The sequence below is a fragment of the Stenella coeruleoalba genome (genome assembly GCF_951394435.1).
Source record: "Stenella coeruleoalba genome assembly, chromosome: 19".
In the NCBI taxonomy this organism is placed as follows: Eukaryota; Metazoa; Chordata; class Mammalia; order Artiodactyla; family Delphinidae; genus Stenella; species Stenella coeruleoalba.
This window is the reverse complement of record NC_137165.1, coordinates 14,147,903-14,165,883: the sequence shown is the minus strand read 5'-3', so window position 1 is coordinate 14,165,883 and position 17,981 is coordinate 14,147,903. Positions and strand designations below refer to the sequence as shown.

The following is a 17,981-nucleotide window of genomic DNA, read 5'->3' as shown; positions in this document are numbered from 1 at the left end:
TCCAATTTTTCACATTTATAAACAGTATGACAGTGGACAAGTTCGTGTGTGTGTATGTTTTCTGAGCCTTCATAATTATTAACTTCAGATTAACTGCCGTAAAGGAAATTGCAGAGATCTAAAGCTATGTAAAATGCTAAGATTTTTTGATAGATACTTTAAATTTGCCTTTAAGAAAGGTTATACGGGGGGCTCCCCTGGTGGCGCAGTGGTTGAGAGTCCGCCTGCCGATGCAGGGGACGCGGGTTCGTGCCCCGGTCCAGGAGGGTCCCACATGCCACGGAGCGGCTAGGCCCGTGAGCCATGGCCGCTGAGGCTGTGCGTCTGGAGCCTGTGCTCTGCAACGGGAGAGGCCACAGCAGTGAGAGGCCCGCGTACTGCAAAAAAAAAAAAAAAAAAAAGAAAGGTTATACGGGGACTTCCGTGGTGGTGCAGCAGTTAAGAATCCGTCTGCCAATGCAGGGGACACGGGTTTGAGCCCTGGTCTGGGAAGATCCCACCTGCTGCGGAGCAACTAAGCCTGTGCACCACAACTACTGTGCTCTAGAGTACTGTGCACTCTAGAGCCCGTGAGCCACAACTACTGAGCCCACGTGCCACAACTGCTGAGCCCGTGTGCCACAACTACTGAAGCCCGTGTGCCTACAGCCTGTGCTCCGAAACAAAGAGAAGCCACCGCAATGGGAAGGCCGCGCACTGCAACGAAAAGTAGCCCCCCCTCGCCTCAACCAGAGAAAGCCCGCGTGCAGCAAGGAAGACCTAATGCAGCCAAAAATAAAATAAATAAAAATAGATAAATTTATTTTAAAAAAAAAAGAAAAGTTATACAAATTCACCTTCCCATTGGCCCAGCAGTGAATGGGAGAAAAAATCTACACCTATATCATCTTCTTTTAATATTTATTTATTTTGTTATTTTGGCTGCTCCGGGTCTTAGTTGTGGCACGTGGGATCTTTGTTGCGGCATGTGAACTCTTAGTTGCGGCATGCATGTGGGGTCTAGTTCCCCTATCAGGGATCAAACCCGGGCCCCCTGCATTGGGAGCATGCAGTCTTACCCACTGGACCACCAGGGAAGTCCCTATATCTATATATCTTCTTAGAGCCTTTTTTGCTCCACTTTCTATCCTGGGTCTTCTTGGTTTTCCTCCTGGAGTTAAGGAATGTGTATCCCTGATCAAAGAGGTGAGGAGAGTCATCCTTTCCTCCCCCTCTGCACCACCATCACCACCACTACATCATCTGCTGTGGACAAGCTCATTCTGTACGTAGATCGTAGATCCCAGATCCCTCAGCGAATTTCAAGTTCATTTCAGGTGGTAACACTTCTTTTGGAAAGCAACGTGGTAAAGTGGAAAGAACATGGATTTTGGAGTTAGTCAGACCAATATCTAGATCTCAACCATTCGGACTTACCAGTTATGCTTCATTAGACCAGCCCCTTATTGTCCGCAAGGCTGTCTTATCATCTATAAAGCAGGAGTAAGAATACCTTCTTCGCTGCATAATCATAAGCAGTAGGTTCACAGGAAAATGTCAGTCATCGTGCTTGGTGCACAGTAGGTGCTCGATAGATGCTCCCTCCTCTTTTTTATTCCCCCCACAGTTCTTGGTTCAGTGCTGTACATGGGGAAGGTGCCTAGAAACATAGCACACGCTTGTTCTATGAGTAAAAGTAGCCCCGACAGACATGAGAGTGTGCGCGTGTGCGTGTGTGCATGCCTGGGGCCAGTGGCCCAACAGCCTAAACTGTAGCACTAGACTGATTACCTGCAGTGTTCCCAGACTCCACATGTCTGAATCCGTGCTTTGTACAGCTCTACTCCCATGAGCAGGATGAGTACTTGGGAAGTTGAATTCTCACTTAAGGAAAATCAGTTTCTTAGGAGACCCCTTTGTAAGTTTTACACAGCTGTGGAGAAACACAAGTTCCATAGTAAACTAGTGTGGAGCCCTGTCCTCTGATCAGTGGATGGGTCAGAATTCTCTGCTCCTGTGGGTTCTCGCCAGGAAGAATGAGCATCTCCCTGACCCTCCCTGTGAGGTGCAGCCACACACTCCTCCCCAGGTGGCAGAAACCACGGGCGCTGGCGACGCCCCGGGCCTCACAACCTCTCCCTCAGGCCAAGTGTGGGGTCCTACAGGCTCTAGCATTGTCCTCTTGATCCTTTCCTTGCTTGCTGTTTCTGTCACTCCTACATCTTAGTTACCGCTTCTTTTGCAAACTGTTTTTCTTGTTTATATAGCACCAGTGGTATTCAACCCCACCCCACCTTCTAAACAAAAAGCGCAGAAGGAAAAACTTGAAGTATGGAGGGGTAAATTTTAAAGGTCACATGCAAAGTTCATCTGAAAAAGTTGGAGGCTTACTTCGACTGATGGCTGTTCAGGATGTTTGTTCTTCCAGTGCAAGCTACTGTTTGTGTCCCTTTTTGAAAGAGAACTTTGCTTGATCCCTGTGTATTTCATTAGCTTCTCCGTGAGAAACTAGGCTCCCCTTGAACTAGGGCCAGTTGAGTGCTTTGTTCTTTGTTTTCTTTGTTTTAAATCATTTGTTAACAAGTGTCTAGGAAGTGGCCTCGTATAGTGCTTGGGCTGTAGATGGACCTGGGCTGCCTCCACTCTGCTGTTGACTAGCTGTGTGACTTTGGGCAGGTGACCTCTCCTCTTTGAGCTTTTTGAGTCTCCTCGTCAATAAGACCGCTGTGAGGAAGATGACGTCTGAATAGTAATGAGATGATGTTTGCAAAGTGCCAGGCCAAGCAGCCTGCACGCGGTAGGCCCTGATGTAGGTATATTGGGTCATTCGAGTTACAACCCAAACCCTAAGTCATTGGGATGGGTGATGGCAACGCATCCATCCTAGGCAGTGGCTGGACAGCATCACCGCTGACGATATTTTGTTCATTTTTTAGAAAACAGTCCGAGCAATGTCAACTTTCATTGTTTTCCAGTACTTGAAATTCTTTTCTTACTTCATAAAGCTGACTTAAATTTAAACTTGCGAATCTACTTGACTTTTGCCAATACTTCCTTTAACTTGACCGGTGGAGTCCTAACTGGCTTAAGTATTAAGGCAAATCCAGTCTTTTCACACCGATTCCCAATGTGGGCACGTATTGACGTGGCCAGTGGTGATCAAGAGGAGATAGCTCTCCAGCGGGAACTTGAACTCACGCCGCACACTTCGTCTTGCCCCGGAGCTGCTTTGGAACCGATGACAGGACATGTCACCACCTCCCTCTGTGGTCGTCTTCTGTCGATGGAGAACCGTTATGCGTAGATGATTGTTTATGAACTTTTTGAGCTGTTGAAACCTAAACTGCTGCCGACTTGGAAAACAGTGGTCATTACTATGGACGAGCTTTGCGTCGGGTGGAGGGGTGGTGCGTCCCGCTCTCTACCCAGTTGACTGTGCCGTCCTGGGGCCTGCTGCTCCGGAGCCGCTGCCGAGCTGGGAGCAGAAGATGAAGCGTAGGTGCTAACAGCACCTGCCAATTCTGGCCTCAACCCTGTGCGCTCATTTAAAACCCCCGAGGATGTTCCTTGTTTGGATGGGTCACATCTCTAAAATCAGATGGAAGAGAAGCCTCTTGAATAAAATAGAAGAAAAAGAGGAAAACATTACACATAGCCAGAGAATTAGAATATAAAGTCAGTTCATATTAGACTTTTCTACCATCTCTCCATTCTTCATTTTTATTTTTTTCCCAGTAAGAGAATTAGAGACCCTTTTCTTTCTGGAGCCTCACTATGATAGCTTGCATAAGACTTCATGTGCCTGGGCCTTGGTTTTCTTATCTGTAAAATGAAGACGGAGGTGCCTTCCTGCTTTGCCGTGGTTCTGTCCTTGCACAGACTGAAAGCTTTCAGGATATAAATATCTGCTGACTTGAAGAAACATTCGGGTAAAACATAGAGTCATTTGAGCTTCCCAGGAGCTGGGGGATCATCCACGTACAATATGATTCTTTCAAACAAGTTCTCTCAGGATTGAATTTTTCCTTTCCCCAAGAGCTCTATAAAAATAGTATTTTCTTGCCAGAGACATCAAGGCCTCAGAACTACTGCCCTCGTTCTGTGAACGTGTTACATGGTTTGTGTTTGGCTTAGGGCCTTTTTATCAGACAGCCCGGCTCCGTTCTGAGAGGCTGACTCAGCAGAGCCCCAGCGCGGGGCAGGCTGGGAGCTGGTAAGACCTCCCTTCTCCCATGTGTATCCGAGGCGGAAGCAGTATCACACCACCGCTTCTTTCTCCCTTTTACTGTACGTGCTTTCAGAGCATTTTCCCTAGTTCTCCTCAGGTTGTGAGAACTTAAGCCCAGCAGGTCTCTCGTGTTTGTTCATGGCCTGGTCAGGGGTCACACAGGGCTTCTCAGTGATGCCCATCTCCCCCGCACCTGCCATCTACACAGTCCCTGCCCCGTTCCCCATGGCACTGTCTTAACCTCTGACCTGCCCCTCGTGTTTGCCAGAGATCCTCTTTCCTTCCCCTTGATTGAAATCCCACATAACCCCAAAGGCTCTAGGAGTAAGAGTCTAATGTTTGATTATGAAAATTTTCAATTATATACAAAAGTAGAGAAAACAGAAAAGTAGAAGAAATAAGCCACCAAAAAGCAGAGAAAATAAGCTACAAGGATATAATGTACAACACAGGGGATATAGCCAATATTTTATAATAACTATAAATGGAGCATCACCTTTCAAAACTGTGAGTCACTCAGAAACCAGCACAACATTGTAAATCAACTATACTTTTTAAAAGTTGTGAGTTGCTATATTGTACACCTGTAACTGTTGCTGTATTATACACCTGTACAATACACCTGTATTGTACAGCAACTATACTTCAGAAAAAATAGAGAAAACAGTATAATGAACCTCATGTACCCATCACCCAGCTTCACTAATCTTGTTTCACCTGCTCCTCCCAGCACTAGATTATTTTGAAGCAAGTCTCACAGGTCATATTGTTTCTAATTTCCTTTTTTAAAAAAAAAAAAAAATCTCCAATTTGGGACTTCCCTGGCGGTCCGGTGGTTAAGACTCAGCCTTCCAATGCAGGGGGTGCGGGTTCAATCCCTGGTCGAGGAACTAAGGTCCCACATGCTGCAGGGTACGGCAAAAAAAAAAAAAAAAATCCCCAACTCCTCCCCGTGTACCTGAGAGAAGGGCATTCCAGGTTTCCTTTCGTGTGGCCCAGCCACCTCTCGGGTTTCCCAAGCTGCCAGCCTGGTCGGAAGTAGACGTCCCTCCCCTGTCCACCCACAGCCCCTTTCAGGTAGAGCAGCTTGTAGAAGAATACGATCCAGTTCATCTGCCTGGTGAGGGTTCGTTTAGAAAGAAGGTGGCACTTAGATGAGGAGGGAAGGCTGTTTCAAGCCTGAGAGGGACAGGGTAGGAAAAGGTACACTTCACTGTCAGGGAAAAGGTGGGCTTACTTGTTTCTATTCATGATTAGCTCCTATAGACAGGGAGAGACAAACCCCCTCAAGACAAATCAGCCTCCGTGACAGCAAGTCACGGGCTCATTTCCACCACCCTTGCCCCTTCCTCGCTAAGAGGTAAGGCTATCCTCCAGCAGAGGACCTAAAGGCTTGTCCCGCCCTGTCTCCATTTTCAGATGCAGTGGCAGAACGTGGAGCATGTCGGTGACCAGAGCCCCTACGTCACCTCTGTCATTCTTCACATTAAACAGAACGTCCCCATCATCCGTGACAACCTGGCTTCCACGCGGAAATACTTCACACAGTTCTGCATTAAATTTGCAAAGTAAGTCCTAGAGCATCCTCATCACTGGGTTGTTCTGAATGCCATGCTGACCACCAGCACGCGCCCGATCCAGGTGTCCCCGCCGTCCAGCTAATTTCTTTGTACCCCAGAGAAGCATAGTAAACTAAATTGGCTACTTAAAGTCCTAAAGAACAGTAGCAGCCACACAGTCATCCTCATTAAGACAGACAGAAGTGAGCGGGGAGCGCCTGTCATTCGAATTACGTGGACATGATGACACCCCTGCCTGCCCCCAGGTTTGGGTAATGAAAAGTATTTTTCAACATTTCATGTATGTATTTTGTGTCTCCAGCTAGATGATAAGCTTTTTAAGGGTAGGAACCATGGGTTGTTTCTTTTGAGCCTTGTCTTGCTCCTTCCTCATGGCACTCGTTACTGTGGCTGCTGGAATACATCCACTTGTGGGCATGCGTGAGCCCAGGGAAGGTACTAGAAATCGGGGGGAGCAAGTCAGGGAGCCAGTCCATTGCCAAGTAGGTGGAGTGAACACTGCGCTGCGTGTCTTCCTGCCACGTCCTCCTGTGTGGCCATTTCTGGCTTGTTTTAAAGAGGGGAAATGGTCTGGTCCCTCGACAGTCAGCATCTGGTTATAGCACTGTTTCTCTGGAGACCGGACACCGTGGAGGGTCAGTACCTCCTCTGACCAAGTATCAAACAAGCGTTTTGGCAGACTTCGCAGGCAAGGGCCTCAGGAAGATGGGCCCAGTCCCAGCTACTGAATTTAGGTTGTTCTCATCCAAGTCCCAAAGGGTGATTTAGGGCTCCAAGTTTCTGTCTTCCCCAGATCTCTCCCAGTTTGTATTCAATTAAGGCTTTCCCTCACAAATGAATCCCTAAGGAGCAACAGTTATGGAGTGGCTTGTGGCGTAAGCTTCAGTTCCCAGTTTGTCAGGAAAGGCTCGCGTGGCTTCTCCCGGGAGGCATTGACATGTGCGGGGCGGCGGGTAGGCCAGGAGCGGACACCCCTCCACTCTCTGGGTGCTCCTTAACGCGTGTTGAAAGCATTGCTGGTAAATCACACTGTGACACTCCCCGTAACACCGGGTAGAAACAGCGTCTCTATAAAAATTGGCCGTGGCCAAGAACCTCCAGTGCGATGCACGGGGGTCTGATGGAGCCAATGTTAAAGTGAGTCAGGGGTCCACTTACTTACCTAGTCCCGGCGTCCGCCTCACATTCTCTCAGAGCCCTTTGCTTTCATTACTAAGCCCATATTGGGTGAGCTGGGAAGAGGATGCCCACCTCTCACATCTGGAAAAGTTTAACCTGTGATCTAAAAAGCGGTTTTCTCATTTAATCCCCGGTACCCTCTCATCATTATAAACTCCCAGCTGAAGGCCAGAACCCTCAGATGGGGCTGTGAGAAAAGCCTTCTGCAGCCAAGAGCGATAACTGCCACCACTGCAGCGGCCTGGAGGAGCCTCTGGCAGTTACCCGTCACGTTGCTGGAGCTCTTCCCACACAGACATGTCCCTGGTCCCTGTATCTTCCCCACCCCACCCCTACAGTCTAGCACACAGAGCCAGTTCAAGGGCACGCTTGAAGCCTACTCTAGTGTGAAGTAACTTAGGTTATGAACTGTGCGCATCATTGACATTGGTCGTAATGCAATCTCACACTACTTGGCTCTGGTTTAGAGCCCGAAGGATCCCTTCCACATAGGCCCTTGTCCTCACCCCCTCCTGATCAATCGGCAGGCATTCCCGTAGACCTGATATCTGGAGCTGACATCTCTTTCCTTTTAACTTCCCTTCTCATCTCACTAATGCAAAGCCTTGGATGTTTCCTTTTGCCTCCACTGGGTCTCTGAAGCAACCACTTCAGAGTGGTTGTCTCTCCTGTTTCAGAGAAACAGAAGTCTCTCCTGTTTAGACATCAGGATCACCCCGCTGATTGAAACTACTGTTTGAACCATAAGCGACTTCCCTCATCCACTCAGCTGATCCTCCTCCATTCAGTCATGGAGATGATAGATCTCTTACTAGTGGTTGGAGGGATAAAATCAGTCCTGGTAAAGTGCTGGTACCATGCTGACATTTAAAAAGTGTTAGCTGTTACCGTTATTATTTGTTATTTATTCAGCGTGCAGTCAGTTGAGCGCCTGCTGTGTTCCAGATGCAGAGTTAAGTGCTTTGGCTTAGTAGACGTGGTCCCTGTCTGCATTTGCCTTACGGTCAAGTGGAGGGAAGTAGACGTGTAAGCAAATAAGTGTAACAGAGTAGGTTACGTATTAGGCTAGAGGTCTGTGAACTCTGCAGAGTATGGTGGAGGTGACTGAGGAAAGGCTTCATAGGAAAACTGGCCTTGAGCAGAGTCCGGGAGACATGTGTGCACTGACCTGCAAGGCCGTGGGGAAGGGCGTTCCAGGCAGAGGGAGCAGCGTGAGCAAGTGCACAGAGGCATCAGACAGCCTCTACAGAGTCGTAGGATCTGCAAGTGGCCCAGCCCCCTTGAAGCACAGCGCACCAGGGCTTAGCAAGATGGGGCTGGGGAGAGAGAGTCAAGACAGTGAAGGAAGGCCTGTCTGCAGCCATTGCAAGAATTGTAATCAGGGGAGCGCCTTGGTCATGTTTGCATCTGAAATATTGACAGATTTCTTCGGCAGCTGTTGGATGAGAAATGATAAGGCCGAAGGCTAGGAGACCAGTTAGGAAACAACTGAAAGAGCTCTAGTGAGAAAGAGAAGGGCAGCGGCAGGGGGATGGTCAGGAGGGGTGGGTGTGGGCCTTCAGGGAAGAGCTGGGAACTGATTGGATAGTGGAGTTGAGGGCAAGGGTACGGTTTCTGACTTGGATGACTGGGCAGAGGAGATCCAGTCCCCTGAGTCTGGTTTTGGGGTGGGGCTGAGTCTGGATATGCTGGGGTCGAGGTACTGGTGCCATGCCAGTGGGATGTCCAGTAGGCCACTGGATAGCAGAGTGGGCACACGCACTCTGGGAGAGATGCGGAGAGAGCAGAGCGTGGCGAGCGCAAGCCTGAGAGCAGCATTTGGAGAGTGAGGAGAGGGAGAGGCTGGCCAGGCTTTACCTCGACCTCCAAGCCCTTTATTGCCATGGTCCTCCCTTCGTCGTGGGCCCTGTGTTCTCCTGGTCAGCTCACTGTGAATCTGGCCTGATTATAGGCATTTCTGGTTCCCACATCTTCTGTTCTGCACCAGTACCACTCAGCCTTCCCTACACAGGCCTCTGCAGTTTTTTTTCTAAAAAGCCCTCCTGACCTATTAAAATCATATTCTCCCTTTCCCCAAACCAGCATCATCAATCTACCTGGCCCAGGTTGCCCTTCAGTCCCCAGTAAACTTTTTGGAGATCATGTATTTTGTTCCCTGATCTGACAGTTACTCCCTTAGCATTTATTTCCTATTATTTTGCATTTAAGATCACATAACTACCTCATGTGTATTCGACTATCTTTATCTATTAGGATGTTTTCAGCTACTAGTCATAGAAGCCCTGACTCAGACTGACCTAAACAGAGGTGAATTTTTTTTTATTTCATATAACCAAAGTCCAGAGATAGGAGAGATCCAAAGATGATTGCCTCAGTGGTTCAGCAATGTCATTAAGGACCCAGGGTCTTTACTTACCCTCCTCTCCTTGGGCCTGGCTTCATCCTTAGAACAGTGGTAAAATGTTAGCTCTAGATGTTAAATCCAAACACACGAATACCCTAAAGAAGAAGAGAGACTCGCCCCAGCCGTGCAATGAAGTCCTTCCCTCCAGCTGGCTTGGAGCACAAGCCATGTCAGCACCAACAACAGTCACCAAGGGACCCCAGGCTCTGCCTGTAGTTTAGGAGGGATCAGCTTTTCCCCAGCATCCCAAGGCCAGATTTACCTAAATAAAACCAGGGCTACAGTTAGAAAGAAGAAGAGTGGATGCTTGTAGGCCACAGTAGTGTCTACTTTAATTCTCAGTTTTCTTGTAGAAGGATGTGGGGCCTTAAAAAAAGAAGAAATGTTTCTGCAGTTCTTTACCAAAGAGAATATAAGCCTAATTTGTCACTTCTTTTTTATCCACAGCTCCTTCATTCCCAAGTTCATCACCCACCTCTTCAAGTGCAAGCCAATTAGCATGGTGGGAGCAGAACAGGTAAGACGGAACTGGGATAGGACTGTTCCTTATGGCTTTTGTCGTAGATCAGACTGTGTAACTTCCAGTACAGAGCTGCTGTGGAGAAGTAAAGTCACTGGTTTCCCTGTTTGAGGACAGAATGATGACCTGGCAGCTTAAATTATTCATCCATTTATTGAAAACATTTTCATTGAGTACCTCCTAAGGTGTTTGTCCTTAGACAAGTTGCTTAACCTTCCAGGGCTGTAGTTTCTTCAGCTATAAAATGGGGATACTCACAGCAGCGCCTCACAGGGTGGTTGTGAAGATTAAACAAGGTAATGCACTGAAGTGCTTGACCCAATGTCAGGCATATGAGAAGCCCTCAGCAAATGCCAGCTGTTACTACTGATAGTTTGTTTCCACTGTCAATGCCCATCTCCCCACATAGAAACATCTAGTTGATGCTTGCCACGGGCTGTCTGGCTGACCAGCTTAGCAGAGTCAGAAGTACTGTCTCAGCAAACTTCCTGGGAGGTTGCGTGGGTTCAGACACTGACCGACTGTGTCTGAGTGTAGAATTTCAGTGTTTGGAAATTCTTACCTCTTGCATGTCATAAACACAGAACGAATTCTGTCCTCGGGAAACAGCAGAATGATGCCCCAGCACGCCCAGTTTCATTAACTCATGTTTATCGGGAATCCACTCTGTTCACTTTTGTGTGTGATAGGAGAGGACGCGGAGTGATTGCTCTCTGTGTGTCTGAGAGAAGCTTTAGATTCTCAGTTACTAGGTTTCTGTCTCTAGACTTGATGAAGCCACTGGAACACAAAGTTGACTCATTGGGAGCATGTTTCCATGAGTTTGCAGCTCTGCCCAGGCCTTACAAGCTCATTTAGTGTCCAGTAGCATGATATTTTCATATTGTCACATGAACCCAATGTCATATCTATTTTCCTCAGATTTTCTCTTCTTTAAAAGAATGTTAAAATAATCAGCTCAGACTTGAAAGCCCGCATCTTCAGAAATATATCAATTTGGCCAGTATTTACTTCTGCTTTGAGATGAGGATGAGAAAACCATCTGTGAAACTGGTGTTTTACTTTCTCAGACCCCAGACAAATAGGAGTGGGTAACAGGAGAGCATAGATCTCAACAGGCCCAGCCTGGGGGAGGCCGTGGGTGAGAACTAAAGGCAATGTGGCCCTTGGAGGATTCCCACCTGAAGTTCAGGTTTAGCTTGGGTCTGTTCTTGCCCTGAGTATCTGGCCTTAGAAACCCAAGCAGTCATGAAGCTGGAGGCGTGATCAATCAGGCAGCAAAACCATAGGAACCGGGCTTCCCTGGTGACGCAGTGGTTGAGAGTCCGCCTGCCAATGCAGGGGACACGGGTTTGTGCCCCTGTCTGGGAAGATCCCACATGCCGCGGAGCGGCTGGGCCCGTGAGCCATGGCCGCTGAGCCTGCGCGTCCAGAGCCTGTGCTCCGCAATAGGAGAGGCCACAACAGTGAGAGGACCGTGTACCCAGAAAAAAAAAAAACAAAAAACACAGATTCTGCTGCAAGTCTTGCAGCGGCTGTAATCCAAACTTTAACGAAAGCTGTGAGAGTCAAAGCAAAGACTGAGGCCTAATCTCAGATGCCTCTGCTTTGCCACAGAAGTACTAGATCCTAAATTTAGACTACACTTTAATACTTGTGCCAAAAATGGGAAATGAGACATTTTCCTGCTCTTGATTCTCTTCCTGATTACTGTATAAAGTAAATTATTTCTCTTTGGGCCCCAGAGTCCACTTGAGCAATTGCAAGGGCACGTGGAACTGAACCATACCAGTATTTGTAATGCTTCTTGCTAGTTTGTGATTTTCAGAGAGTCTTGTGGGATTTGCAGGATCATTAATTAGTCTTTTGGCCACAGTATCTATGACCGAGCACACAGTAGAAAAGGAATCCAGGGACTTCCCTGGTGGCTCAGTGGTTAAGAATCCGCCTGCCAATGCAGGGGACACGGGTTCGGGCCCTGGTCTGGGAAGATCTCATATGTCACAGAGCAGCTAAGCCCGTGAGCCACAACTGCTGAGCCTGCGCTCTAGAGCCCACGAACCACAACTGCTGAGCCCACACGCCACAACTACTGAGGCCCGCGTGCCTAGAGCCCATGCTCCGCAACAAGAGAAGCCACTGCAATGAGAAGCCCGCGCACCGCAACGAAGAGTAGCCCCCACTCGCTGCAACTAGAGAAAGCCTGCGTGCAGCAACGAAGACCCAACGCAGCCAAAAATAAATAAATAAATTTATTTAAAAAAAAGAATCCACTTGCATAAACTACTTACCAGAGAGGAAGCAGCACATTGTAGTGTTGGGAAAAGGACCCTAAAACTTGGGGTCCAGTCCCTGCTCTGCTTTTAATGGTCCCTGTGATCATGAGCAGTTGCTTCCTTGCTCTGGACTCAGTTTCCTCATGTTTAAATAAGAGCCCTGAATCAGACTCTCCACACGCCTCCTTCTAGATCTGTTGTATTGTGGATCTAAAATATTTTGAGGGGACTTCCCTGGTGGCGCAGTGGTTAAGACTCTGCGCTCCCAATGCAGGGGGCCCGGGTTTGATCCCTGGTCAGGGAACTAGACCCCACAAGCATGCCACAACTAAAGGTTTGCATGCCTCAACTAAGGAGCCCACCTGCTGCAACTGAGACGCAGTGCAACCAAATAAATAAGTAAATATTTTTAAAAATTCTTAAAAAAATAAAAATAAAATATTCTGAGCAATATAGTTCATGTCTATGAAATATAGACATGAACTATATTGCTCAGAATATTTTAGATCCATAAATATTTTCCTTTGAATTATCTTTATATACCATATTGACTTTTTTTATTGTGGTAAAACATACATAACATAAAATTTAACATTTTAACCATTTTAAGTGTACAGTTCCTAGTATTAAGTATATTCACATTGTTGTGCAGACATCCACCATCCACTTCCAGACCTTTTTCATCATCCCAAACTGAAACTCCCTTCCCATTAAACACTAGCTCCCCAGCCCTCCTGCCCCAGCTGCTGGCAGCCACCATTCTCCTTTCGATCGCTATGAATGTGACTGCTCGAGGGACCTCCTAGAAGTGGAATCATACAGTATCTGTCCATTTGTGTCTGGCTTATTTCACTCAGCGTGCTTTCAGGGTTTATTCATGTTAGTATGCTTCAGAATTTCCTTCTTTTTAAGGCTGAACAGTATTCCATCATACATATTACCACGTTTTGACCATATTGACTTTTTTTTAAATAAATTTATTTAGTTAGTTTTTAAATAACGTGATTTTTTTTTAACATCTACATTTCTTTCTATTCATTCATTTATTTATTTATTTTTGGCTGCGTTGGGTCTTCGTTGCTGCGCACGGGTTTTCTCTAGTTGTGGCGAGCGGGGGCTACTCTTCGTTGCGGTGCATGGGCTTCTCATTTCGGTGGCTTCTCTTTGTTGCGGAGCACAGGCTCTAGGCGCACGGGCTTCAGTAGCTGTGGCAAGTTGTGGCACGCGGGCTCAGTAGTTGTGGAGCACGAGCTTAGTTGCTCTGCGGCATGTGGGATCTTCCCGGACCAGGGCTCGAACCCATGTCCCCCTGCGTTGGCAGGTGGATTCTTAACCACTGCGCCACCAGGGAAGTCCCTAAAGACCTTTTTGAATCTCTTAACTACCCAACTGCTCACTTTTCTCTGTCTCATTAAGCTCTGGCCCGTCTTGATTTTTATGAGGCCCTCCTTCCCACTGAGAGCTTGAAGCCTCTTCTGTCACCCAGTCAAAAGGGTCCTCCTTTGTGCCACACAAAGAGACAGGCACGGCCATTCTCCACAGGGGTTTACAAGCATTGGCAGGGTCGCCAGGGTCCTGGAGATGGGGAGACCGAGCCAGCTCATGAAAGAAATGAATCAGTTAATGAAAAACAGTATTGCCATAAACATCACACTTAATGGTCAAATATAGAAAGATTTTCTCTTGACATTAGGAAGAAGACAAGGATGTCTGCTGTCACCATTTCTATCCCACATTGCCCTTGAAGTCCTAGCCAGAACAATAAGACAAAAAATAAAAGAAAGTTTTAAAGAAATAAAAGGTACACAGATTAGAATGGAAGAAACAAAACTGTCATTTTTCACATTTCACAGAGAACGTGATTGTGAATGACAATATCCAAGAGAATCTACAAACTATTAGAATATAAATTTAGTAGCGGTGTGAGATATAAGGTCAGTATTTAAATTATTTTTAATATTTGCATATAACAGCAACAAACAATTTAAAATGATAAATTTTTAATGAAACCATATACAGTAGTGTTAGGAGACCTTAAATAGCTAGGAATAAGTCTATTAAAAAGTGTGCTAGTCTTTTACACAGAAAATGATACAATATTAAGAGACATTAAAGAAGACCTTTAAAATGTCAGGAAAGCTCATGTTCATGTATTAAAGGACTCAATATTTTTATTTATTTATTTATTTATTTATTTTTGCGGTATGTGGGCCTCTCACTGTTGTGGCCTCTCCCGTTGTGGAGCACAGGCTCCGGATGCGCAGACTCAGTGGCCAGGGCTCACGGGCCCAGCCGCTCCGCGGCACGTGGGATCTTCCCGGACAGGGGCATGAACCCGTGTCCCCTGCATCGGCAGGCGGACTCTCAACTGCTGCACCACCAGGGAAGCCCAGGACTCACTATTTTTAAAATATCAATTCTTCCAACATTAACCTCTAGATACAGTAAAATCCCAGTAGGGGTGGGGTGGATGTGGGTGTGAATGGGAATTGATAAGTTGATTCTAAAAGTTGGATGGAAGTGCAGAGACCAAGAATAGCTAAAATAACTCTAAAGAAAGAGCAGAGAGTTGGAGGATTTAAACCTCAGGATACCAAGACTTATTTTAATGCTGAAGTAATTAAGCACACAGGGACAAATGGGCCAACAGAACAGAGTCAAGTTCAGAAATAGACCCACACATACATAGACACTTGATTTATGACAAAAATGGCACTAATTCAGTTGGGAAGGGATGGTCTTCTCAGTAAACAGTGCTGAGTAATTGAATATCCACGTGGAAAAAAAATTAATCTTGACCTTAACCACACACCACATAGGAAAGTCAGTTCCAGCAAGGATGTGGAGAAATTAGAACCCTTGTGCACTGGAAATGGAAAATGCTGCAGCCATTTTGGGAAACAGTTTGGCAGTTTCTCACAATGTTAAACATAGAGTTCCCATGTAACCCAGCAATTCCACTCCTAGATAGAAACCCAAAAGAACTGGAAAAGTATGTTCATGCAAACACTTGTGCAGCGTTATTCAAAGCAGCGTTATTCATAATAGCCAAAAAGGGGAAACAACTCAAATGCCCATCAGTTGATGAATGGATAAAGAAAATGGCTTAATCTTACAAGGGAATATTATTCAGCTCTAAATAGAAATGAAATACTTACACATGCTACAACATAGATGAACCTTGAGAACGTTACGCTAAGTGAAAGAAGCCACAGACAAAAGGTCACGTAATGTATGATTCCATTTATATGGAATGTCCAGAACAGGCAAATCCACAAGACAGAAAGTACACTAATGGTTGGCAAGGGGTGGAGGAGAGGAGGAAAAGAGATGTGATCACTAATGGGTATGGAATTTATTTGTGGTGTGTTGAGATGTCTGGAACTGAATGGTACACTTTTAAAAGGTGAATTTTATGGTATATTGTATCTCAGTTTTTAAAAAATCAATTCCAGGTGGATTATAGCTCTGAAAGTGAAAGATAAGACAACAAAACTTCTGGAAGATAATAAGAGAATATTTTTATGACTGTGGGTTAGGCAAAGATTCCTTAACAAAACATTAAAAGTACCAATCATAAAAGAAGAGATTATTTGGAGTACTTAAAATTAAGGACTTCTTTTTCTCAAAAGACAAGCCAGAGTAGCAGATGATATTTGCAATATATGTAACGAAGTACTCATATTCTAAGTATATACTTCTAAAAATCTCTTAACATATCACTTATATGTGGAATCTTAAAAGGAAAAAAAAAAAAACAATTTCATAGAAACAGGGAATAGAATGTTAGTTGCCAGGGGCTGGGGGAAGGGGGAAATGGGGAGATGTAGGTCAAAGGGTACACAATTTCAGTTCTAAGATAAGTTCTAAGGACCTAATGTACAGCATGGTGACTGTAATTAATAACGTGGTATGATATACTTGAAATTTGCTGAGAGTAGATCGTAAGCATTCTTAACCACATACACATAAGGAGAGTTAATTATCTTGATCTTGGTTATCATTGCACAATATACATGTATGTCAAATAATCACCTTGTACACTTTTAGTATATGCAGTTAAAGTATATTTGTCAATTATTCCTCAATAAAGTTGAAAAAATTACTTTAAAAAACCCCTCAACAAATCAACTAGAAAAAGATGATCAACCAGTAGAAAAATGACAAAAGATTTGAACAGGCACTTCAGAAGGAGGCTCACCAAAAAAGCCAAAAAGCATATTAATCATCCAGGGAAATATAAATTAAAGTCACAATTAAAGTCACAATGATATTAGAATGGCTAAAATTAAAAAGGCCAACGATACCAAGTGTTGGTGAAGATGTGAAGCAACTGGAACTTTCATGCATCGCTGGTAGGAATGGAAATCAGCACAACCAAATTGGAAAACTATCTGGCAGTCTGTACTAAAGCTAAACATATGCTTACTCCTTGAACCGGCAATTCTGTGTAGATGCCACCCCAGAGAAATAAGGGTGTATGGCCACCAAAGGCATATACAAGAATGTTCATAGCACGTTAATGAGCAGTAGACGAATCCTGAGTGACAGAGGGCAGAAGAGTGGTCATCTTTGTTAGGAAGGAAGGGAGAGCGTTGACTGGAAGAGAACCTGAGGGAGCCTTCTGGGATGCAAGAAATGTCTCATATCCTTTTTTTTTTATTTTATTTTTTTTAAAATTGAAGTATAGTTGATTTACAATATTGTATTAGTTTCTGGTGTACAGCAGAGTGATTCAGTTATATATATGTATATTCTTTTTCATACTCTTTTCCATTATAGGTTATTACAAGATATTGAATATAGTTCCCTGTGCTATATAGTAGAACCTTATTGTTCATCTATTTTATATATAGTAGTGTGTATCTGCTAATCCCAAACTCCTAATTTATCCCCCTGCCCTTTCCCCTTCGGTAACCATAAGTTTGTTTTCTGTGTCTGTGAGTCTGATTCTGTTTTGTAAATAAGTTCATTTGTATCATTTCATTTAGATTCCAAATATAAGTGATATCATATGATATTTGTCTTTCTCTGTCTGACTTACCTCACTTAGTATGATAATCTCTAGGTCCATCCATGTTGCTGCAAATGGCATTATTTCATTCTTTTTATGGCTGAGTAGTATTCCATTTTGCGTGTGTGTGTGTGTGTGTGTGTGTGTGTGTGTGTGTGTGTGTGTGTGTGTGTGTGTTGGCCAAAAAGTTCGTTCGGGTTTTTCAGTAACATCTTATATGCCACATCTCTTTATCCATTCTTCTGTCGATGGAGAAATGTCCCATATCTTTAATGAGGCAATAGGTGTATACATATGTAATAGTTTATCAAGCTATGTACTTGGTCTTTGTGTAGTTTACTGTATGAAAGTTACACCTAAATTTTAAAAAAAAGAAAAGAGGAAAGAAACTAGGCATGTCCTCACCTTGGTCCATCCATTCTTCATATCTGGAACTGTCTCTTCTGTGTCACCTCATTGAAACTTAGCGTTGTATATATGGTCCTTTACCTTCTAGCAGTGGGCCTTTTATCTTGTCTACTCAAGGTTTCCATCACTGTGATAGTCATGATGACCCCCAAGAGTTGTAGGGGCTCTTTAAGAAGTAAACCCCTCAGAGCTTTCCACTGCTGGGTGATGACGCTTCCCAGGCATTGCATGCTGGCCAGATCTGCACCCCAGTAGCCCATCAGGAACATGAGCCACACCACCCCAAAATTTATCTCTGAGGCTCAAACAAATTTGGTGGATGGCCACCTCTTGCCCAATGCCTCATGCCTAAGGGGATGAACTTTCAGCTATTTTCAAAGATGAAAGCCAGCA

General features: G+C 45.1%; 1 protein-coding gene across 3 annotated transcripts in view; it reads left to right on the top strand.

Annotated features, from left to right (window-relative positions):
• Window positions 1-17,981, top strand: part of VPS53 (VPS53 subunit of GARP complex) — a 127,312-nt gene that overhangs the window by 98,749 nt on the left and 10,582 nt on the right. For 2 of the 3 annotated variants that reach the window (XR_013825035.1, XM_079904522.1), the window contains exons 18-19: window positions 5,627-5,775; window positions 9,818-9,887. Coding sequence is in view for 2 of the 3 variants with exons in the window: in XM_079904522.1 (XP_079760648.1) it covers window positions 5,627-5,775; window positions 9,818-9,887 (219 nt within the window). In the remaining variant the exon portion in view is untranslated. The remainder of the gene's footprint in view (window positions 1-5,626; window positions 5,776-9,817; window positions 9,888-17,981) is intronic. The other variant, XM_079904523.1, reaches the window with a different exon arrangement.